At 35.9% G+C, this 24,440-nt stretch overlaps 2 protein-coding genes across 3 annotated transcripts in view; one reads left to right on the top strand and one right to left on the bottom strand.

Annotated features, from left to right (window-relative positions):
• LOC131075376 (ABC transporter E family member 2) overlaps positions 1-17,181 on the top strand; it is a 45,829-nt gene extending 28,648 nt beyond the window's left edge. The window contains exons 11-12 of the mRNA XM_058012212.2: positions 16,073-16,318; positions 16,525-17,181. Coding sequence (XP_057868195.1) covers positions 16,073-16,318; positions 16,525-16,644 — 366 coding nt within the window. The 3' untranslated portion in view covers positions 16,645-17,181. The remainder of the gene's footprint in view (positions 1-16,072; positions 16,319-16,524) is intronic.
• A 2,764-nt stretch (positions 17,182-19,945) lies between these two features.
• LOC131075377 (uncharacterized) overlaps positions 19,946-24,440 on the bottom strand; it is a 47,190-nt gene continuing 42,695 nt past the window's right edge. Inside the window, exon 2 of one of the 2 annotated variants that reach the window (XM_058012214.2) lies at positions 19,946-20,336. The gene's annotated coding sequence lies outside the window, so the exon portion shown is untranslated. The remainder of the gene's footprint in view (positions 20,337-24,440) is intronic. The other variant, XM_058012213.2, reaches the window with a different exon arrangement.

Below are 24,440 nucleotides of genomic sequence, written 5' to 3'. Positions count from 1 at the left end.
TAAATGCACTGCTTCTTTCAAATTTGCCCAATGTGTCATAAATGCTCCATCTCCTAAACATGATGACTCCATTATTTCTGAATGGGTTGACCCAGTCGCCACTTGGTCAAATATTCCATATGTGCCACTGCGTCATGTAGTCAAAAGATTCTCACCATGCAAATGGATTCCACCATAATAGGCACTTATAATTTTCTAGGTTGTGCTTCATTAATGCGGAATATTCTCCTTGTTTGTCGCCAATACATCCTTTACAAGAATCTTTCAATTTCGGGTTTACAAAAGATACTTTGGAAGATTTTCTTGCCTTGGAACAATCTTTTTGTTTTTGAAGAATTTCTGGATGCGTGGAAATTTTGGAGACAGAAAGTCCGGGAGAGAATTTTCTATCTTGAGGGAATTTTTTCGTGTTTTTGAGTTCATGTCCTGAAGGATATTTTTGATCAATTTTCCACATTTCCTATAGAGAATTTTGGAGAGAAAGTCCTGGAGAGAGAATTTTCTACCTTGAAGGATTTTTTTCATGTTTTTGAGTTCTATCCTGTCTTGAAGGATATTTTTGATCAATTTTCTACGTTTCTTATTTTTTAGGAATTTTTTCAAATTTGAGTTTTGGGGTCTAGGTGAGAGAAAATTCTCTCCCTTGGCCAATTTTGTCATCGCCTCGAAATTTGGACGAATTGTCATGATGCCTAAAAGAGGATTTTTTTGAATTTTTTCCCAAGGGGATTTTCCATTCTTCTCCTTGGGCATCAATTCCGCCTTGCCTTGGAATTCAATTTTTTGTTCATCCTTGGGCGGAATTTTGATGTTATGGAGGAATTCTCCTTTGGAAGTGTTGTGACCATTTCACACATCGCCCCATTAGAATGGGGACCCTCTCTTTTTTGCTTTTTGTTTTGCTTTCTCTCTGCTTTTGGGTTTTTGGGTGAGTGAGTGGTCTGTCTGAGCTAGCTGGATTAGGGCTAATCCTTAGGGGTTCTTTTTTGGTGTCGTTCAAGCTAAGTCCAGTCAAATTTTGGAAAATTGTTTGTCTCCCTGAAGAATTGAAATTGTTAGAATGAAATATACATTTCAGGGGACTCAGATAGGTCTCCGGTTAGGTCTTGATTGAGAGAAGGTTTTGGGGTAAAGTCCTGTTCGTTTCCAGGTTTGAGTTAGTTGAGCATGGTCATTGAGGAAAGTGAGTCTAGTAGGCTAAGTTAAATAGGGAATGAAATGGATCAAAAGCCTGAAAATGTCAAATTCGCTCTTGACCCTCTCAGGAGGTCCAGGGCGAAATTCTTTGTAGACTGGATTTCCTTAATAATTTTGACTAAGTTTTTGAGATGAATTTGTGTGTTCTCGCCTGGAGAGGTTTTGATCGATTTTTGGAAAGCAAGATGATGCCTGAAATAGGGTATTCGCTCCTGACCCTTGCTAAGGGTCCAGGGCGAACTTCATTCTAAACACAATTTCTTGTTTTGAGTGGACTTGCTAACTGGTTCCTGGCCTTGAAAATGACCTAGCTTTGCCTTGTGAAGTGGTTTGAAACTTAAAATTTCAGTAGTTTAGCCTGAAATGAAGAATTCGCTCCTGACCCTCTCAGGAGGTCCAGGGCGAAAATTTTGTTTAAGTTTATTTGTCACTAATTTTGGCTAACTTGTTTTGTGCAGGGTCTCCCGGAGGGAAGATTGGACGTCACTTGATGCAATTGAAGGTTTGAAAGCATGAAAATTGATGAATTTTGGGCAACAAAGGAAAATTCGCTCCTGACCCTTGCTGAGGGCCCAAGGCGAAATTTTGAATTTTCCTTATTTTGCAGTGAAAGAAGATCAAGTTTTTGGAAAATGAGCAACTCCCTTTACCCACCTGAGAAAGTTTCAACTTGAAAAGATGAAGGACTTTGTTGAAAACCTAAATTTCGCTCCTGACCCTTGGAGAGGGTCCAGGGCGAAATTACTTCAATCACCTGTTTTCCTGGCAAAATCAAGTCAAGCTTGGGTATGGATGAGAGAGGAATAGTGTTTTTTTCCTTGGAAAGGAGAAATCAACTTGAAGTGATGATGAGACAAGCATGAATGGAGAAATTCGCTCCTGACCCTTGCTGAGGGTCCAGGGCGAAAATTTCTATTAGAGTCATCTTTGGCCTCATTTGGTCAAATTGAGGTGTTTAAGACATGAGCGAATGGCAAAATGAGCATGATGAAGCCCCCAAACTTGTTTGAAGATGAAGGAATGAAGGAGTTTTGCCCAGGAAAGGCAAATTCGCTCCTGACCCTTGCTAAAGGTCTAGGGTGAAATTCCTTTCAAGAGCATTTTTTTGAGTTTTCTTGGACATGAAATCCTATTCATAGCATAGTACAAGATGAAATCTTACTTGGCAAAGAGGTTTCATGGTGAAAAGTGAAACATTTCGGTCAAAATTGCAAAATTCGCTCTCGACCCTCTTAGGAGGTCCAAAGCGAAATTCTCAAAAACACCTTTTTCTTGCAAGGTCAAAATGATTTTTATGGTTGGAGTGGATGTGAAAAGGCATGTTTTACCCTTTGAAGATAATTTGGATGGCCAACAAGAAGCAACCAAGCCCAAAAGGGAAAAATCGCTCCTGACCCTTCCTGAGGGTCTAGGGCGAAAATTCTAAAACCTATTTTTTCCTCCAAAGTTTGAGCAAAGCTTAGCTTAGGCATGAGTTTGAAATGATGTTTGAATTGCCTTGAAATGAAGATGGATTGTTGAGAATGAAAGTTTTGAAGGCAATTATCAAAATCGCTCTCGACCCTTGGAGAGGGTCCAGAGCGAACTTCCAAGGCTCTCTCCTTTTTTTTGTAGAATTAAGACAAAATCTTGCTACATCTTCCTTGGATAGGAGAAGGACGTGACGTGTTATGCCTTAGAGGTGATTTGAAGTCAAAAGAATGAAGGAATATGCTTAAAATTCAAAAGTCGCTCCTAACCCTTGCAGAAGGCCCAGGGCGAAAATTTGAAAAACCTCCACTTTGCCCTGCAAAAACAAAACAAGCTTGAATGAGTGGATGAGGAAGGACATTACCTAGCGATGAATGAAAGATTCGAGAGAAGTTGATGAAGGAGTAAGCCTAAGGAGAAAAGGTCGCTCCTGACCCTTGGAGAGGGTCGAGGGCGAAAAACACCAAAATCACACTTTTTCTCCTAAGTTGGATAGAACTAAGTCTGGAATTTAGTGAGAAGACCTATTTGAGATGCCTTGAAGAGATTTTGAACTTTGAAAAATGTCAATTTTGAGCCAAATTATGAAAGTCGCTCCTGACCCTTCTAGAGGGTCCAGGGCGAAATTCCTCTAAAAGCATTATTTCCTTCAAGATTTTTGATGAAGTAACTCAGTGGTGCAAGGAAATGGATCTTGGAAATTGCGTTGAGAGTTTAACAATCAAGCTAAGGTGGATTATAACCTAAAATGAGAAAATCACTCCTGACCCTTCTAGAGGGTCTAGGGCGAAATCCACATTTCCACCTAAATTCCTCATGCAGAATACCAAAATTTGAAATGCAAGACCTTAACTGGATATGAATTCACCCTCCAGGAGATTTTAGAGTCAAGATATGAAATATTCAAGGCTAAATTTGGAAAATCGCTCCTGACCCTTGGAGAGGGTCCAGGGCGAAATCATTAGCAAGCTTCATTGAGACCTTGATCAAAAAATTGATATTCTCCAGTTTGCACTAAATCACCAAAATTGCTAAATTTGAGACATTTGGAAAATTAAATTTAAATTCGCATTAATTTAAAAGCATTTTGCATTTAATAAATTAATTTTAAGCCTTGAAATAATCAAAATCTTACCTTGGAGGATTAAAATTAATTTTTTAAAATTTAAAATGAGCGCTCAAGGGAATTGTTTTGCCTTTATAGGCAAGTCGGCCACCCTTTTTTAGAGATTTTATTTATTTTTTACCCCTTTTTTTGCCAAGTTGGCCTTGAAGGGAGTAGGGTGAGCGCTCTATATAATGGAGGAGTGTTGCTTCACATTTCAAATCATTCATTCATTCCTTCTAAGTGCAAAATTGAAGGGCAAATTGAGGAGCGAAATCCAACAGATTGGAGGCGAAATTTTGCTAGGTGTTGAAGGCTAAGTGGGGTGAAGCTCTTTTGGAGGCTAAGGGAGGCGTAATTCATCCAAGAGAGGGTTATGATTTAAACCTTGCCTAGCAAAATCCACTTTTCTTGAATCATTTTCAAAGGTCTTAGAGTTTAGTACTCAAGAGAAGGTATGGACTCGTTTTGATATTCCTTGTCAAGGCTTGTTTTAATAGCATTTTTTTTGAAAGGGTCTAAAACTCAAGAATTTTTGATTTATTAATTGAGAAATGAAGGATTCTAGATTTATCATGAAATTTCCTAATTAATATCTTAAATCCTCCTTTTGAGTCTTATTTTCTACCCTTTAATGCTCAAGGACTAATTTTGAAATGTTGTGTAGGTGTCAAGATGGCGACTCCAAAGGCCGGAGTATCTACTAGTCACCCAACTATCATCAAAGAAGATTAGAAGAATGACGAATTGGAGACCAGGATCGTGTCCAAATGGAGTAATATCGGAGACACCAACTTAGGCAACTTCAACGTGAAGAAGTTTCGAGAGGTCCCCTACATTGGCAAGCCATCACCTGTTGCGAAGAGGATAATTGAAAGTGGCATCATCAAGGCTGCAGGTTTTCCTCCCGCCGTCAAATGTCATGAGCTAATGATTGAGTGTGCCCGCCATTATGACTCACAATCAAGGACAATCGTATCCAAGGAAGGGAACATCCTAGCTTACCTTTCAGAAGAAGCCATAAGCGAAGCTCTTCATCTTCCAGACCATAAAGATATGATTTACAAAAGCTTAGAAGGAGCCAGGTCAATCTATGAAGATGATCTCGATACGTGTCTGAATCTCATCAATAAGAGTTGGTTGCTCAAAAGTTGGCCTCGCTTGAACAAGATTCCCAATACGCCACATAGGATCGATTTCCAGGAGGAGTATAGAGATTTGATAACTTTGCTCAATAGAGTTACAGGGGCTCCTCAAGCCGCCTTCTTCGAAAAGTGGATGTTCTTCTTTGTTCAAGTAATAGTCCAAGGGAAGGGAATGCTTCATTGGGCCAGAATCATTAGCAATTGTTTGGACGTGCAGTTAAGAAGGCTGAGACCCACCAAATCATTCCACATGAGCTCATATGTTATATATGCTTTAATCAGAAGTTTCGAGTATGCAGGGCTACCTCACAGAGGAGTGATCGGAAGAGGACCCGGAGAAATAAGAGTTTGTGATTCTTATGTTCATCTGCATCATCCGCCTAGAAGTGACTACAAGTTAGTCAATGACACCTTCACGATGAACATTACTAGGATATTGCAAGGTGGGATTCACAATTGACTATCTCTGGGTGCACAAGACCTTGTGAAGAAGTATGGCGCTTGGTTCATCCAATTTCAAAAGTTCACATACATCAGAATTCAGGGGTGTCCTTCACCTCCCTACATGTTGCCAAGATATCCAACTGACAGGATAGTGCTATTTGAGGTGACTAGACAGTTGGCAGCTTATGCGAAGGCATCCAGACACAAGCATGGAAATGGAATTCCCGCGCCCATCATATTGGGGAATTCAGTGGAGGTGTGTCCTAACACTCAAACCTCGGAGGATGCAGAGAAGGAATTATCTTTATACTCATTCTCATTCTTTGCCTCGCGGGAGAATTTTGATCTTCATGGTTATATGGAGGAGACAGTCGGCAGGAAGTACAAGCATGAGTTTCAGGTAGAAGACTTTTGGATGAATCTCCCAAGCAAAGAAACGGGACTTGGACTCGGCTCGGACTCGGCAATGCCAACTTGGACTCGGACTCGGGACTCGGACTCAGACTCGGCTCCAGACTTGGCTGGACTCGGGATAGTGAAAAACTCAAGAAATTTAGAGATTTTTAAATATTTAAAACTTGTTTCAGACACCCTTTATTGAATACACCTTAAAGACACAATAACATCATCAAACTCGGCTCATTTGATTACATACACAAGTATACATCAATCACATAAGCATAAACGCAAATTGTAGCTGAAGAAAATAACAAACATAGATATATAAATATTGTCAAATGTATACAATATTACAAAACTCATGGAATAAAAAAACCATGTCATCATATGATCATCATCAAATGTTTCATACAAATACCAAAGGTAAATACAACTACAAGTCTATGGCTCAGAGGAGCCTACACCCTCCGGCCCCAGCCCCCTGCGAAGGCGTCTAAGGTAGGTCTTGGATGATTCGACTGCCATAGCCGCTCCCCGTGACACCATGCCATGCTCACCAACATCAGGAACATCCGTGTCACTATCTGCCTCTGAATCTCCTGTTTGTGCTCGTGCTCTTCGCTCCTCCTCTGCCATGGCTACAGTCTCAACCTCTATATCTACCCGGTCGATCCAATCAATGTCAGACTCGGAGGTTAAATTTTCTCTACTTCTATCGACACAGTTTCCCCCATATTTTTCGACGGGGGTTTGGGGGCAGCGCCCCCAAGGTGGGGTCAAGGGGCAGCACCCCTTGCGCACTCCCTGTCGCGATACAGGGCGAGGTCGAGGGGCAGCGCCCCGCGAGGCCATAAAAACTTATTACAAGTCTGAATTAGGGTTTCTTTGAGAGTCTTCCTTAGGGCCTGGTTTTGCTCTTGTTGCTAATTGGGTCTTGCTTGGTGAGTGAGTATCATTCTTGAAGGTCCAAGCTAGGTCAAGTTGGTGAGTGATAAAGTCTGGAATGTCATCTTGATCTTCAAATGCCCTGAAATTTGGCTAAGTCTGGAATGTCCTGATCTTGAAATTTGACTAAGTCTGGAAAACTGAAGAATCCTCCAAAAACTAGATTTTGCAATATAACTCCTGGAGGCCCGAAACCACTCTCAAACATCCTGACAGTATATATGGAATATAACTTAAAGTATAAGTATCTTTCTTCTTTCTTATACTTAAATGTTATATTCCATAAAATAATCCTGACGGAGAGACCAAAATGTCAAATTTCGCCCTTCCAAAAAAACTTATTACTTTTTAAAAGAACTTTTTAAAATGTTTTTTTTTTGTCATTTTATTAACCCAGCCAGTAGCCGAGTCTGGGGCTCAGGACTCGCCGAGTCTGGCGATTTTGAGCCAAAATCGCTAACTCGGCGAGTCTGGCGAGTTTACTCTCCAGACTCGGCCGAGTCTGAGTCCGAGCCCCTGGGACTCGTTTGGCCTGACTCGGACTCGAACTCGCCGAGTTTGGGCGATTTCGGGCGAGTCTCGTTTCTCTGCTCCCAAGTGATTTAGAGGTTAAGAGAAAGATGCATTTCCGACTACCCTTAGATCTCATCAGGAAATGCAAAGTTTATAGAGTAGCTGATCAGGCCCAAGATAATGGTAGATACCTCCAGTCATCTTACGAGAAAGAGGACAAGGAAGTGAAAATAGATTGGAATGAGCCCGAGGTTTTAGACCTGAGAGCTTTGATGGCTCTTGTTTTATCATGCACTCACAGATGGGTGGATGTACAACATCAGAAGTTGAAAGAGCAGAATATATCAATGACATTCACTTTGGAGGCAAGACTAGAGGAAGGCGAAGCAAGCGTGAGTGAGAACACTTCTCATTCCAAAGGCTCAAAGAGGAAAGAAAGACCTGAGAAAAGGGAATCCACTAGGAAGAGGCAAAAGGCAAACCCCGATCACCCACCAAGCACATCTTCTCGACATGAAAAGAAGGCAGATCAGGAGAAGATGGTATATGAAATTGATGAGTCTATGGAATCCATGGTACAAAATGACAAGCAAGAAAAGGGATAGACACCTCAACATTCATCAAGTCAATCTCCCCAAGTTAATGCTAATGAGCTACATGAAGAGAAGAATGATGATGAAGCGACATCTCCTTTCCGAGAGGATGGACCACTGCTTAAAGAAATACAGGTAAAGGAAACAAGATCTGCCATTCTGGATTGGTTAAAAGAGAGACTGACAAGGGTAGTTGTGGTTGAAGAGGAGGAAGATGTATTTGATTTAGAAAGCCTTATAGGGAGTTCTCAAGAGGTGATAGAAAAGAGGAAGGCCACAAAAATATCCAAGGTAATTCGAGATGAGACAGGATCCAGGAAATTGCAAGTAGCTACGCCAGTAGTGGACAAATATGAGGGTGAGATTCTTGCAGATGAGTATGACTTAGAAACATTTGAGCTTGGTCCACTTACCACCGAACAAGTGATGGAAGAGGCAACCGATTCATTTGAAGCACTTAAAGACAAACTTAAAGAAGAAATGGAAAAGAATAAGAAGCTTGAGAGAGAGATCGGTGCTTGGAGAGGCTATTTTAGTCATCTCAATCAGCGCTTGAGACGTCAGGATCCAGCAGTATCTCCTTTATAAGAACTCCCTCTTGAATCGATTGGCGAGGCAGAAAGGGTCAAGAGCTTGGTTCAGCTTATGAGCTCTTGGATTGATAAATCCCACACAGTAGCCATTGAATTTGCAACAAGAATGATGAAAACAGTTCATCGAGCTATCCAAGTCCTTGAGGTTATCCATAATCTAATGATAACTGTAGCCGCTTTCACTCACACTAGAGATGTTATCATTCCTGTTCTACAAGTAATAAGGCAAACACCAAGACGGATCCTGGCACAAGAAAAGATAATGGATGGAGGAACCCAGAACCTCCTACAGTGGTTAGCTCTGCTCCAGATGAAAGAGGTCCTTTTTGAGGACGTCAACACCAAATGCAGTCAAGTTGAAGGTATCATCCATCCAATTCAAGATAGGGTGTTTGAAGTATTGTGTACCATTCTTGGCAGGCGGATCAAGATTGAGACAGATGTGGACATCCAAGAGTTGGAGGAGAGAATCAAGGTCATCTTTTGCAAAGAGGGGAACGTCATCATAGATGAGCAATGAGATTAGATATTCACTACCATGTTCCTGATTGAGAAGATCAAAGAACTTGAACCTGGATGGGAGACAACTCTTCTCACTGCTTTTGATCAAGTCCTTCACTTGGAAGAACGAATGAAAAATCTTCTTGAGATTCCCATTGCTGAGATTGAGGGAATTGTGTCCAGATTCGTTGGATATGCTAAAAAAGAGCATAGGAAAGGGAACAAAATTTTAGATGAAAAGTTGTTATAGGATGATGTGGCAGCTTAATTCCTATTGGTCTATGTTTCCTTGATATTTGTGCCAATTAAATATTTGGCTATGCATTTAATAATGTTCATCTAAATGGGGACCTTTTTTTTAACAAACCCTAATTAGGGTTTAGGTTTCAAAATCTCAGCCATTGATCTTCTTTCGATCTGGGCCGTTCATTGTATTTGAGGATGCTATATATACCCTCACTCATTTTCATTTTGATAATAGTTAGAAGTGAGAGAAATAGAGAGAGCTTAGAGAAAAAGTTATTGTGTAGCAAGATTGAGTAGTGAAGAAAGAATTTTGAACAATTGTTGTCCATTTGGCTTTGAGATCAATAAAATATTGAAGTTATGGTGTTTTATTGCAATACTTGTGGCTATCTTCATGATTGTTTATCTTCTTGAATCACTCTCAGTTGAAGTAGTATTTGAGTTTAAGTTTGAAGGACTAAGTGTTGTGCTTGATCTTTGGTGAAGATTCACATTCCAAACCACTAGCTTCTTACTGATTGTAAGGACGCCTTGCGTGGTCAACTAGAAATATTGAGATTGCTTAAGAATTCAATCATTTTGGGAGTATTGATATGTATCTCTATGATAGTACCTATATCCTTGATGATTTGAAAATTACTTGAATCACCTTAGAAGATCGCATCAATTCCAGTAGAGTTGTAATTTCTTGGCGATACTGAAATTGGTAGAATCTTACCAAGTCTAGCCTTCATTGAGTCATTCTTAGGATTAGATTAGCATTCATCCCTTGAAACCCTTATCTTTTGCTATTTTTTGAGAATCTATTAGTGTTAGGAAAATCCTGTTCCTGAAGTCAAAAGAGAGTAATACGGACAAGCTTTCTTAGAAAGTACGTAAGGCCCCTTGAAGAAACAACATATACAACGACCACTGGTGCTTATCCACATGTAGAGATCCTACAACGAAGAACCTTGAAGTCATCCTGATTTATCCTTTTTCGCGATATCTTCAGCATTCAGAGGGTTTAATCAAGAGAGGGTAAGGTACCATTTGGGTATTTTATTCTATGTTTGGCTGTGTACAAAAACCACGTCAACAGGAAGGAAAATTATTTCCTTTACTACTTCTGGTGCTCCACAACATGTTTGGGTGTGAAAATTACCTTGTGTAGGAATTCTTGCTTGAGGATGGAATTCCTTGACATCCCCTTTCCAATGCTTTGCCTTGACCTTGGGGGTGAAAACCATATGATGCAAGAAAACTGGTCAAGATCCTCTTGGCCTCAGTTTGGCACCCAATTGCCTGACTTGGGTGCTAAATCCATATGATGCAGGAAAATGTGGTGTGGAGGAAAATTCCTCCACCACCTAGTTCTAGCGCTCTCCTTGATGCTTGGGCGTTGAAAGGACATGGAGGAGGAAAATTGGTCATGGAGGAAACCCCAATCTAGTGCCCAATCCTTGACATGAGCGCCAAACCATATAGGCATGGAATTTTGGGTGTGGAGGAAAAATCCTCCATGACCACATTCTAGTGCTCACCTACTTTTGGAAGCCAATTAATGCCTGTTGAAATAATAGCTAGTTCGGACCAAATATAAGTATTACTTGTATTGGGCTGGACCCAAACACATAATGTAACTTGTAATTATTATAGAGCCGACCTTATAATAGTCAATGTAACTTGTAATTTGGTCTGGCCCTATAATGGGCGATGTAACTTGTGAATAGGGCTAACCCTATATTGAACATTGTAACTTGTAAATGTAATGGGGCTGACCCTATATTGGGTGCCAAGTTTAGAGCATTATATTATTATTAATTGTTATCCTTGTGAGCCGACCTAGGATGAATTAGGTAGATAAAGTGACATATATTAGCAAAGTTCATTCATGCTTCAAGCATATGTTCATTCACTCATTTTCAGTTAGTTCTGCGATCATCTACCTTCAGCAGAATAGTGAATTGTATCATATCATCAGCGAATCACTTACTGGGTCTGCGAATGACTTCTTCTGATCAACAAGTCCATCTCTAAGGCCAACGAACCTACTGTCAGATCAGCGAATACATTTCCCAAGGCAGCAAGTTCTGTTCCAGGGACAGCGAACTTATTCTGGGAGTAGCGAATCATCTTCATGGTCTGCAACTTGGCTCCTTGACCAGCGAATTGTCTTCTCTGATTAGCGCATCATTCTTGGTCAAGGATATTTGCAGTTAAGTTTGTCATAGTTCAGATTTTCATGCTGCTTTTCATACTACTGTTTGTGTCGTTGGTTTAAGTTATATTATGTTGTTCACTTTGCTTCAAGTGTTGAAGCAAAGTTGTAAAGACACATACTGATATTGTCTAAATATAAGCAGAGATTTAGTTGCTGGGTTTTTCACCTCCAAGAGGGAGGTTTTCCTAGGGTACTCTTGTGTTCTGAGTGTTTATTGTGTTATTTCTGATTATTGCTATTAATCTGATCTAAAATTAACAATGCCAAGGTAAAGATTCACTTGGTTTTTGCCAGACCTAGCCAATTTTGCCTTTTTCCAAACTTGGGATGCCACATTTGGAATTGAAGTGGATTTTTGTGCCTTACGAAGGCCTTTCCACTTCTGGAATGAATTCCACACTTAGCTATTTTTTGTTCAGTAGCTTGCTTTTTCAAACTTTTTGGATTTAGACAAGTATTCAAGAATGCTAAGTCTTTAGTGTCGGTACCCTTGCCTGTGAAAAACCTGCCAAAAATGGGATTTTTTGTTCAGTAGCTTGCTTTTTCAAACTTTCTGGATTTAGACAAGTATTCAAGAATGCTAAGTCTTTAGTGTTGGGACCCTTGCCTGTGAAAAACCTGCCAAAAATGGGCTTACTAAAAATAGTAAGTATTTCAAAATGTCAAAATTAGGGCAAAACAAGACAGGATAACACTTACTAAAAATAGAAATTGCTAAAAATAGTAAGTTTGATTTTTGGCAAAATAAAGACAATCTGGGAGGCAGTGACATTCCCTAAAAAATAGGAACTTTCTAAAAATAGAAAGTTTCTCAGTTCACTCAAATTTTAATGGTAGGTTCCTTGAAGGTTCTTGATTCCAACGCAACGTGCAGTTTTTCCAAAACCCTAAGGAAAAGACCTGAAATCTAAGTCTGAAGGGAAAAACCCTAATCAAACGAGTTTCAGATTTAGCCAAATTCACCCCAGAACACTTGCAAACTAGGGAGACCGAAGAGACTGCTGTGAAAAGACCCAGAGAAACACAACCAAAAGACCAAGAGGACCTAAAAAGTAGGGGGTCCCCATTTGCAATGGGGCGATGCGTGAAAACGTCACAACATGCCCATCATATGTGTTTGTAAAGTCTATCTTCAATAGCAGTGGCTTCTAATATTTTTCCTAGGCACAGTTTTTAGATGTTACAAAGTTCAAAATCAAGTTATAGAGATTGATACTCTTTGCAAGAGATTTAGAAAATGTGTGTAAGATTTATGAAGAATAGTGAATTGGATACAAACTTGTCCACTAAGACATGCATTTTGTCCTTACAAATTGTTTTATTTAAATTTGCTAAAGGTCGATTCAGTTGTTGTCTAGAGCTTCTTATATAATTTTAATATAACCCATGCAGATCAATGCCAGTTTTCATATCATTCATAACACATCTAGTAGCTTTCAACACCATATAAAGGAAATCTCTCTCAAATTATTCAATTTTTTACAGGGATTACTTGCTTGAGCTTCCTTGGCAAGGGTTATATTAAAATGATGCCTAAAGGAGGAAATTAATGGTAGTGTTGTCAGAAGATTTTTCTGATTTTTGTTTTATTTTTTGAGGGAGAACTTTGAGGAACTACAAGAGCTGCATTCATTGAGGTGTATGCTTGTTCTTTAGGTGTTAAAGAGTTTAGAAGGACATCCCAGTTGGTTGTAGATTTGATTTGATTGTATATCGATATGTATTCTTCACCCCTTTAAAGTGGTGCATGGAATCATCAAAACCCTTTTGTTGTTTTCTATTGATGAGCTTGGTAGATTATACTCATACAATCCTTTTTTATAAGGAACAGGATATGTTTGGGTACGGAGTATCCAACTTTATTATAAATATGAGTGAAGGTACACTTATAAGGCATAATCTTTTCACCAAAACCTTTGTCAATTGGGTAAGAGGCTAGAGGATGAGAACTCCAAAATGCTGAATTTTCTTAAAATCATTGCCTTCCTAATACAAGCAAATGCTACTGCTTTAGTTGTTTATGTGTGTTGCATTCCTTCTTGCTTTGCGATTCCTCATTATTGTAGATGAATTAAAATACCATAGGTAGAAGACTACTCATGGAAAATGATCACTAAATGGTGGCTTGATAATTATAAACAGTTAGGTAAAAATCTCACTAAAATATGAACATCTAATTAAAAGATATTTATAGAAATAGTTTAAACTGTAAAGTTGTAAACGCTTAAGAGTTTGTAAAGAACAAAATTTGCTAGTTATACAGATGATCTGAAACTTTTGTACATGTGCACTAATTGACTGAACAGGAATAACAAAAAACAAGAGTTAAGTCCATGGTAAACTGAAGTTAAAGATCTCATATAATTATTTCCCATAGAATTTGCCTTAAAATCTAGTTGGTATGGTCTGGGTATTTATTTGCTCAAATAAAAATTTAGAAGTGGATACAAATTCACTTGTATAAACATGCATGCTCCACAAATTCACTCGGTTCATAAAGCAGTAGTGAGTGCATCACCAAATGGCTTGTAATTCCTACCATAACAATGTTGAACCAGAAAACTCCATACTAAAACACAATGTTTAACTCCACATTCTTATTGCCTAGGCGTTTAACTCATTTTACCAATATGTGATTGACCTTGTTAACAAAATCTTGAACAATTCTATATCTTTTCACACCTTGGAACTCTTGGCAGGTGAAAAGCACACCAAAGTTCCAATATTCTTTTACTTGATATTTATTGCGGACAGTTCGAAATATAAATTGAGAAGAGAAGTCATGAATAGGAAGGGGATAAGCTTACTGCATCCTTGCACGAGAAAAACTTAGCTGTGCTTACAGTGTTTGTCAAAGAATCAACAACATTCACTTGGGTTTCAATTTTCTCTATTTGAACCTTCGAACAGGATTTCTAGCTAGACAAATTGTATTCGAATTGTCACAGTTTAACAGTTTTAAAACCAAAACCATTGTAAGTCCTTGTAACCACATTGCTTCTTTGCAAGCATTATCACAACAATAGAATTGCTTTAGTAGTTGGTAAGCAACTGTTTGTTTTTATTTACTCATCTAACATATTGCTCCAACAAATAGAGTGAACACATAGCTGCTAGTTGATCTTGGATTATCCAGATCTCTATTCCAGTCAGAATCAACAAACCTCTATACATTCAACACCTTACCGGCATTATTATTACTATGATAACATATAGTAATTTGATTTTCCTTTCAAGTACGTGAAATTCTTTTTACTCAATTATAGTGTTCTCTATCAAGATTTAACATGAACCTACTTATAACTCCTATTCCTTGGGCAATGTTTGGGCTTATATAGACTATTGCATACATGCAGCTTCCCGTGACACTTGTATATAGCATATTGTAAGTGTCCTGCAAATCCTCTACATAATTAGAACATTGTTCCAAACTTATGTTAGTGCCAACCTAGTAAAGGGATACTTACAAGTTTACTGTCATATATTCCAAATGTTTGCAAAATAGGTATAAAATATTTCCTTTGGTTCAACCACTTCTTGTTTGTTTTGTTTTTGTGAATCTCCATACCAAGTAAGAACATTGTAGCCCCTAACTCCTTCATATCAAACTTCTTAGACAATTGGTTCTTGAGTTTCTTAATTAATGTCTTCTCATTTCCAATGATCAGCATATAAAACAATAAGTAAAACATGATCATCAGCCTGTCTATAATACACACATAAATCAACATTACTTCTTGTAAAACATAGTTAATGTATATGTGCAAAACATTTGATACCACATACATTGTGACTACTTTAGACCATACAAAAACATTTTTAGTTTACATAGTAGAGTCTTTCACTTTGCCTTGAATTCTTCAAGTTGAATCATATAGATTTTTCCCTCCAAATTTTCATGTGAATGTTATTTTGACATCCATTTGTTGAATTCTGTTATATTTGATTGATTTGAATGCAAATTAGGTACAAAATGGCATCCTCATGTGGAATGCTGATGGCTGATAGTCTGAAACAAAATGAAAATATTTAACTACTTTTGTAAACTAAAAGTAAATTTTATATTAAAACATTTTACATCTTCTATTGCTCTACTGAAAAGTAGGGGAGAGGTGGAACTAGAGGGTCTAGTCCTAGGATTTTGTTGTGGCTCCTCTACGTCGCTTGGCATTAGAGTTTGTGGCTTGACCTCCATTTTGGATGTAAATGCTGGTGGCAATGACTCCTCAGCCTCATCAATATCATCCAATCCCAAATCTCTTGCTGCATCCTTCTCCTCCAATGCCCGCCTCTCCAATTGTGCTCAATCAACATGGGATGTTCAAAATCTGTTCCCTATATCATGGGGGATCCCGAATCTATCTGGAAACTGATTTGAAAATCTCTTTTGAATTGCTGAACAGAGATCCCTTACGAATTTTTTGGGCTTCCTGCATGTTTGTTAATGTGTAAACAGAAATATTTTAAAGATTCTAGGTAATGTCCACAAAAATGAAGGAAATAAATGGCCATTTTATGTCTCTTTTGTTTGACACTTATCAATGCACAATCGAGGCTGCCTGAAATCATTTATTTGTGTTGATTAATTTTGTGATGTTCATTGAAGTTACCAAACATCTTTTATTATTAGTCCTTTAATCAGTTATTTACTTTCTGATCAATATAAACTTACGGGCTCTGATGTCTGGATCTTTACAAGTTCCTCTGTTATGTTGCAGCCTGCAGACATTTATCTTATTGATGAGCCAAGTGCATACTTGGATTCTGAGCAGCGTATTGTTGCAGCAAAGGTTATAAAGAGATTTATTCTTCATGCGAAGAAAACTGCTTTTGTTGTTGAGCATGATTTTATCATGGCCACATATTTGGCAGACAGGGTTATAGTTTACGAGGGACAACCTTCTATAGATTGTATTGCAAATGCTCCACAGAGTTTGCAGACAGGAATGAACTTGTTTTTATCGGTAAATGCCTTACTTGAAACATTTAAAGATCACTCTTTTAGGCCCATCTTATTTGCTTCATGTGCCTGAATCTTTGTTTGGCGTTCTTATTTTTCAGACTACCAATAATTTATGGAATGTAACCTACACAAATGTAAATCACTTCATTCTTTTTTGTGCACAATTTTAACTTTTATTAGTGACAATGATTTTGTTTTTCTTGTCAGCAACTGGATATTACATTTAGACGAGATCCAACAAACTACAGGCCTCGCATAAATAAATTGGATTCAACAAAGGACAGGGAACAGAAGAATGCAGGATCATATTATTATCTGGATGATTAAAGGTGCCTTTAAGGTATTGGATAATTATCTCTACTGCTGGTTGACAACACAAAAATTTACAACTTGCAGTACATGCACATTACATTCAGGGGCCTGCTCAGATAAAAATTGGATGAAGTGCTTATGGGATTGGGATTGTCTCAATGGCTTTATCTTGAATTTAATGTTCTGGATTTAATGCAAGAATTTCTTAGGACTTGCAAGTGAAAGAGGTTAGTTAAGAGGGGCTGGTGTTTGGTTCTCCTGTTTGTGCCGGCTTAACTGAAAAAAGGAAGAGCTCTTTTCAAGATTTGCAGTGAATTGACATCACCGGGCTTGCTAGACTTTTATTTCCTGTTTGAATTGTAATCTCAATTTCTACTATTCAATTGGTGTGGTATATTATTTTACAAGTAAACAAGTGAATAACTTGAAGCTTGCTCCTTATAACAAGGATATCGTTATAACTATTCCTTCATATAAAGGTGTCTTAATTTTGCATTCAAGACACTATTTATTTTCATCCCATCAAATAAAATTATTGGCAAGTTAAAACAATTACACGTAAAACCAAAGGGCAATAGTCCAAGACAGCTTTGACTTAAGTCTCTTCCCATATTTTTTAAGAAGTTAAATATTTTTTGGATTTTTTGAATTAAGTAGTCTGGAAAGTTGTTTTTTATTTATGATTTGAAAGAATTGGACACAGATCCTTTTTTGCATTCAGTCTTTTGGTTATTCAATGCAATGTGGCTTCTGAGGCAAGACAGTTGAAAAAACAGCTGTTGAATATAGACCTTACTGAAAGCTGACTGTTCGGAATTTCAGTTGGATCTTTATCTTGTGCTCTTTGAAAAGTGAATGGTTCAAAATTTTGACTTTATTCTCATGCAGTGTAGCGATTATTTTATTGAGAAGGCAGATTAAAGATAATCTTAAAGTTATCTGAATTGAATATTTTCAAGAAACAAATCATATTTTAAGGCAATGAATGCCTTGCCTAAATAATTGATTAGTACAAGACTTAAAACCAATACTCCACGATTACCTGTTGGCGGGGATGGGAGACGAGTAGACAGAAAAACGGGGTCCCTGGAAATTCTTCTCAAATCCTAAGCAGAAAATAATTGAGGAAATCCATCCCAACTTGTGGTCATAAGTGATGTCTCTATTGTCTGTGACACTATCAGCACTATTTTTGTACAACTGTTAATGTGAGGTCCAAAACAATGATGAAATATGTAGGATATTAATTGGCAAAATATGAAACTATTGCATTTGTTGTAACTGTAAAAGTTTGTCCGTCTGTTTTCTGCAATGTATTGATGTAAAATGTTTTTTCTCTCATTAATTGAACTAAACTATAAAAGATGTCCCCTTGGTTGTATAGTTATGTAAATTGCTAGTCTTTGAGATAGAGTGAAAGGAAAGGCTAGAGGTAGATACATGATGGTATGCAGTTGTCATCTGGATTGGTGTGAAAGGACCCTACAGTAGAGCGGGGTTCAATAGTGGGGACAGTAGTTGGGCACAATTAGTTCAATAGTGAAGCAAAAAAATGTCTTTCAATATTTATCCTCAAAAAGATTCCAGCAAACTTTAAAAAACAATCAATTATGTGATGCCACATCAGCACACCAATAAACATGACTTAGTGCACAACTATGAGTTTTACTTCTTTTTGGGACCATTTTGGACACCTTGGTAAAAAAAGTATGTGATGTTGCATCACATTTGACTGTGAACTTGAAACCAATTTTTTTAAGTAGGGGACTTGACAAGTAAGCAATTGTACAAAATTGAAAGAAATTTGAAATATCTAAGGCAGATTTTGGGAGATACAAAGTTAGGGTGCTCCACCATAGGGCCCTCTACTCTAGTTAAGTGGTTTTTGACATTTGTATTTTAATTGATAACCATTGAGCACTGATCAACATTTTTATTGTACAAGTATTAATGAAATTTAATCACTGTTTTCAATTTGCGATCATTTGGTGTGTTATATTAGGTTCTATTTATATTGCAATTGGCAGTGTTATAATTTAGTTGTAACATTTGGCATATTGTTGTCAATACGAAGTTAGTTAATTTAGGAAACAAAATTAAATAGGAATTTTATTATAATGTTTCGGTTACTCTATTACATCCAATCTATTGACTTTATAAAGTCATTATTTTATCCTTGTAGGAATAATTCCCAATCAACTAATTAATTTAACTAATTTATTGAATATGAACTTTATTTCCTAACGACCTCTCTTAAGGTTTACATTATGAAAAAAGAAAAATTAGGAATAAAATATATCAACATCAGCCTAGACTTCTTAGTCTAGGCAAATGTCTTATTATCCAAATCAACTAATTAATTTAACTAATTTATTGAATATAAATTTTACATTGCTAAATAAATCAAATATATTATCATCAGCCTAAACTTCTTAGTCTAGGTAAATGTCTTATTATCCTACATTTCATCAATATCAATCTAAACTTTTTTGTCTAGACAAATGTCTTGATTATCCAACACTACATCAACATCAATCCAAATTTTTCTTGTCGGCAAATCTTTTGATTATGCAACTTTGCATCAACATCAATCCAAACCCCTCATGTTGGGCAAAATGTTTTATCCAATTGGGCACTCAATCATCCATTGTCAGTTTGTGAATTCAACTATCCACATACTAACAACTCACCACATACTAACAACTCACCAAGTTTGTGGATTCAACTATCCATAAATCAACAAACCACTACATGCCCTAGCTTGCTCTTAAAAGGACTAGTGATGAAGAGATGTTTCTCTTGCAATGAATCATCCCTAAGCAAGAAGTTAGTTTTAGACGATTGATGTCCTCCTGCCATTTCCTTCGACCACCAACTCTATTGTTATTCTTTAAATTCTAAAAACACATTTAAACCTTAAGCTTTGTCAAGTCTATCATAGACGATTCTAAAAGCGAAAAAATAGTAACATATTTAATTGAACATTACAAAAATATCTAAAAATATCCTAAGATGCCCCTTTTATACAACATTTTGTAGTCTAAACCTTATCACTCCAAAGCGCACATCACTGAATATACCAATCGCATACAATCTCCATAATGTGACTTTAATCAACATTAAAATGAAAATCAATCTTTTCTTCTTTTCACAGTATCCAACATAAATCACCTATGCATTCAACGCAGGAGTTGTCTTTGCATTTATATGGCATATCTTCACACAACAAACTCTTCTCAATATGCTACCTTCGCTGTCATACTCCTTGCACAACAATCGTGGCTTTCAAATATAATGAGCTCAAATAAAATTAGATCTAAATCCTAAAGTTTTAGACGTCCAACAAAGTTTTTCTTTAATAAAAAATGATTTAATAATGCCCAACATTAATATTCATGGCCAGCAAGGCATTATTCACCCAAAAAAATAATAGTAAATCTATGCCTTAAAAAACAACAATTTTTCTTCAATACACTTCCTCACCAATTCATACAACAACCGCAACCATCTTAAATTGTAGATTTTTAAACAACACCAAATACAACTCAAGACATGGAAAAGCTTGTTCCTTCACAATTTTCCACTCTAACATAAAGATATTAGACGAGTAGTTTTTTTCTTCGGAGTCTTGCAATGTATCAATAACCATAAAAAAGAGTCCCGACAATGCTTTTATTTCATCCTCCATCATCGGTTTATTGCTGCCACTTCCCACGTACAACATCAAAAACCAATTTCAATGCAACATCAGGTGTGATGAATAATATAAAATTTGCACAAGTATTTAAAATCTAATGCTCAACAATGAATCTTTAACTCCCAATAAAATTGGATGCTTTTGTCAACAAGGGACGCAATGCATCATGTTTTTGTCAATAGTTTTGATAGAAGAGAGATGTTCAGAAAGGAAAGGTAAGAGGGATATAGAGAAATAGACAGAAAGAGGGAGATAATGAGAAAGGGGAGATGGAAAGGTAGAAAAGTAAAGATATAAGAGCTGATATATAGAGAGAAGTAGAGAGAGGTAGATATATACATAGAGAGGGAGATAGAAAGAGGGATAAAGGAGAGATGGAGTGAATAAGAGAAAGATATTTTCAAACATTTTATTCTGGAATCGATGATGGATACATGACTTAGGTGTTGATTGGAATATTTTTTCATTGTTGGAAGATTAGTTATTTAGTTTGATGAATTTTTCAAACTCTAGATTGATAAAGAGAATGATGTTGATGGATCTCAATTATCATGAACTTCAACTAATGCACACAATTGATCTATTTTGTGTGAGAATGGTCTTAAGATCTTTGATTTATGTGTATTTGATCATGATTATTTTCTATTGACTTTTGGAAGTTGTGAAATGGATATTTGAACATTTGATCTTTTTTCAATTGGAAGATACATTTGTTTGCAAATTCACCAATTTAAAGGAAGTTTGCAACACTTTTGATCAATATTAGCTCACAAACATTAAAAATATACTATAGTAATTACAAATATATAGTTAAAGGGCAAAGAATGTCAACATTGCTCCAAAAATAAAAAATTATACATTAAAAATTGATATTTAAATATGAAATTATATTCTTTTAAAAATTGATATTTAAAGATTGATTTTTGACATATTATTAATTTTAAATTATTTTTTATTTCTAATTTCTAATTTTAAAAACAAAAGCAAAAGAAAAAATACAAAAGCATATAAAATAATATACAATTATTAGATTTAATGTGTAAAATTTCATTACATTATTATTATAGACTTCCAAAACTTTACATTGCTAAATAAATAAAAAATTGATATTTAAAGATTGATTTTTGACATATTATTAATTTTAAATTATTTTTTATTTCTAATTTCTAATTTTAAAAACAAAAGCATATAAAATAATATACAATTATTAGATTTAATGTGTAAAATTTCATTACATTATTATTATAGACTTCCAAAACTTTACATTGCTAAATAAATAAAATATTAAGTTATTTATTAATATAATATGGGGAGGGATTTCTTACTGGTTTCCCTTCAGTGCTCATTGAACCAAACACTATGTAAAAGATTAAAAATATTAATATAATTTAATGGAAAAAAATATAAAATAATATATTAAAATTTCTAAATTTAATTTCTTTTAATTTGATAATCTTAAATTTTAAATACATTATAATCATAGATTTTAACAAATTATATTATTAATATAAGATAAATGAACTTAAATATCTTAAATATATATATTTAAAAAAAATTAACATTAAAATTTAATTATAATTAAATATTTCTTTAAATAAATGAAACGATTTTAAATTAATATATTTCTTTTTTTAAAATAAATGCATTTAAATTATATATCAATTTTAAAATTTCGTGGCAAAGGTTTTTATTAGGAAAAGTAATGGAAAGTATGGAACCACGTGAATGAAAAAGGAGCCCCTGGTGTCATTTTTGCCAATATATTTAACGGCGAACGAAAATTAGCCAAACAAGTGGATTTTGATTACGGAGACGGTACATATTATTATTATTATTAATGGAATGTCATAATGACTTATTTGAAATAAATATATAAAATTGTTTTTTTTTTTTTGAAAAATTTCAATTTTCTATGTGCTCTAATCATAAGAAGAAAAATAAATGACATTTTAAATCATTTAAAATAAAAAGTAAAGATAGATTATAGATTTTTTATCTAATTTTTTTAATTCTCTGTCATGATTGAATAAACTAATTAAAAGATAGAACTAAATAAATGCAATAGTATCCTCTCCACATTACTCTAACAAATGTTGAGCGAAAAAAAATTACATTGAAAACAAAATTAAAGAAAAAAAATTATTATAATATTTCGGTTATTTTATTATGTCCAATGTATTCGCTTTATAAAGTCAAGAATAATTTTTCATCCAACTAACTTAACAACTAATTTATTAGATATAAACTTTATTTATGGCAACAAGAGCAAGATAATGATCTCATAAAAGATTTTCAATGTATTTGGGATATTTTAGTATGATAGACGTGTTTGTGAAGATTGAGAGAAATGAAGTATTATCTGATGCAATATGGAACAACTTAGTGGTATCAAAGGACATGTATACACTTATTGAATCGCCTTCTTGCAAGGTACTAAATTATATTATAGGACCTTGAAGCCGAATGTGATGCTAGTAAAAAATTCAAATACATAACGAAAGGAGTGTTGTAGAAGATTATTACAAATATGGTGTCAACATACTGTGTTGTCAATCCTCAGTGTGGTATGATGTCTTTGTTGCTTGCATTTGTATGTCGATGATGCACAATGATGATTCTAAAGTTCATGGTTGGATGTCATGCCTTGCCTACTAAGAAGGTATTGTGTATATTTGTTGTCAGCAAAGAGTGGGAATCATGATGCCATATTAAGATGATAATTAGAAGCATTAAGATAGGGATTAGAAGCATTAAGATGAGGATTAGAAGTATGATGGTGAACATGCTGAAAATTGTTGTTCTATCTCTCTAGATTGCTACCATGTAAGAAATTGATGTTATGTAGATATTTTGGTCTCTGCATATTGTTGAAATAATGAGAATGCAGGTAGTTGTACTGTTGACTCTGTGGGAGAATGCTTCACATTTCTCTTCAATTGATGTAGATAGTCTGGTCGAAGGTCAAACACTTTTGGGAAATGCTCCACATTTCTTTGCTCTAATATGTATGCTTCTACGGTTGGGTGGACATGCTTATGTTGTCTTTACAATGTCTCAATTCAAGTTTCAACTATTGATGTGTACCACAAGTATGATTATCAATGTTCTATCTCAAGACTGTGTTTTCTCACTTATTGGGCATGAAGTGTACTTGTATTTGCTTGCTTGAGCCAACTCAATTGAATGTGATAGAAAGAAAGAATGGTACAAAAGTTATGTTAGAAGACATATGATGTTGTCATGCGTTCTGCATTGGTGTTCCTAATTGTTTTGAAATTGTTTGATGATTGGATTGGATGGGTTGGAAGGATAAGTGGTTGTATGGCCAACTTAGGACACTTGTGCTTGTGAATCATTGTTCATGCCAACATAAAGAGTTGTGCTAAGATGATTTGGGTCTACTCTATCTCTTGCCTCAGTTCACATTTACTTCCCTTCCACCACGAAAATGTTCGAGGCCAACCTTCTTGGGGGATGCACGTTTCATCTTGACTTTAACGTATGTGTGCCACTACTGTGATGTTTTTGTAAGCTTGGATATGTGTTCTAAGATTGAATTAGGTCTTGACTATCTTTGGATTGGATTGCCATTGTTCTTTTTTCTCCATTGATACTATTTCCAGGCCAACCTCTTGAATAGTGCACGTTTCATCATACTTGGCTGACTTGCAGAAGGTTGTTGATGCTTGTGGATGATATATAAATGAAAGATCAAATCAATTGTAATGTGTGGATTGAGGGTGTGGTTTGTGGCAATTGTAGCAATTTTCAAGTGTGCACAAAAATGCTTTAAGTATATTTGAGGCAAATGAGCTCAAGGTATCTACATTTATACAAGTCTAGAAGTTGGCTAGAGGCAGTGAGACAAAGACAATTGATGGTATATAAGTGTTGTGGTAGAAAAACTTCCATCATTCATTATTTTTTGAGGTTGTTGCCTCTTCTATAAGTGTGTAATTTTCAAGGAGTTGTAGCTTCCTTGGATTGTAGCCCTAAAACAAAGTTGTAAACCTATTTTATTCTGTGAGGCTAGATTTGGACAATAGTTCCAAGTAGCTCTTCTCACCATGGTTTTTCTCCTGTGGGGTTTTCCACGCATATCTAGTGTTCTCCT

Source organism: Cryptomeria japonica, chromosome 2, assembly GCF_030272615.1.
Source record: "Cryptomeria japonica chromosome 2, Sugi_1.0, whole genome shotgun sequence".
Lineage (NCBI taxonomy): Eukaryota > Viridiplantae > Streptophyta > Pinopsida > Cupressales > Cupressaceae > Cryptomeria > Cryptomeria japonica.
This window is presented reverse-complemented; position numbering and strand designations above follow the sequence as displayed.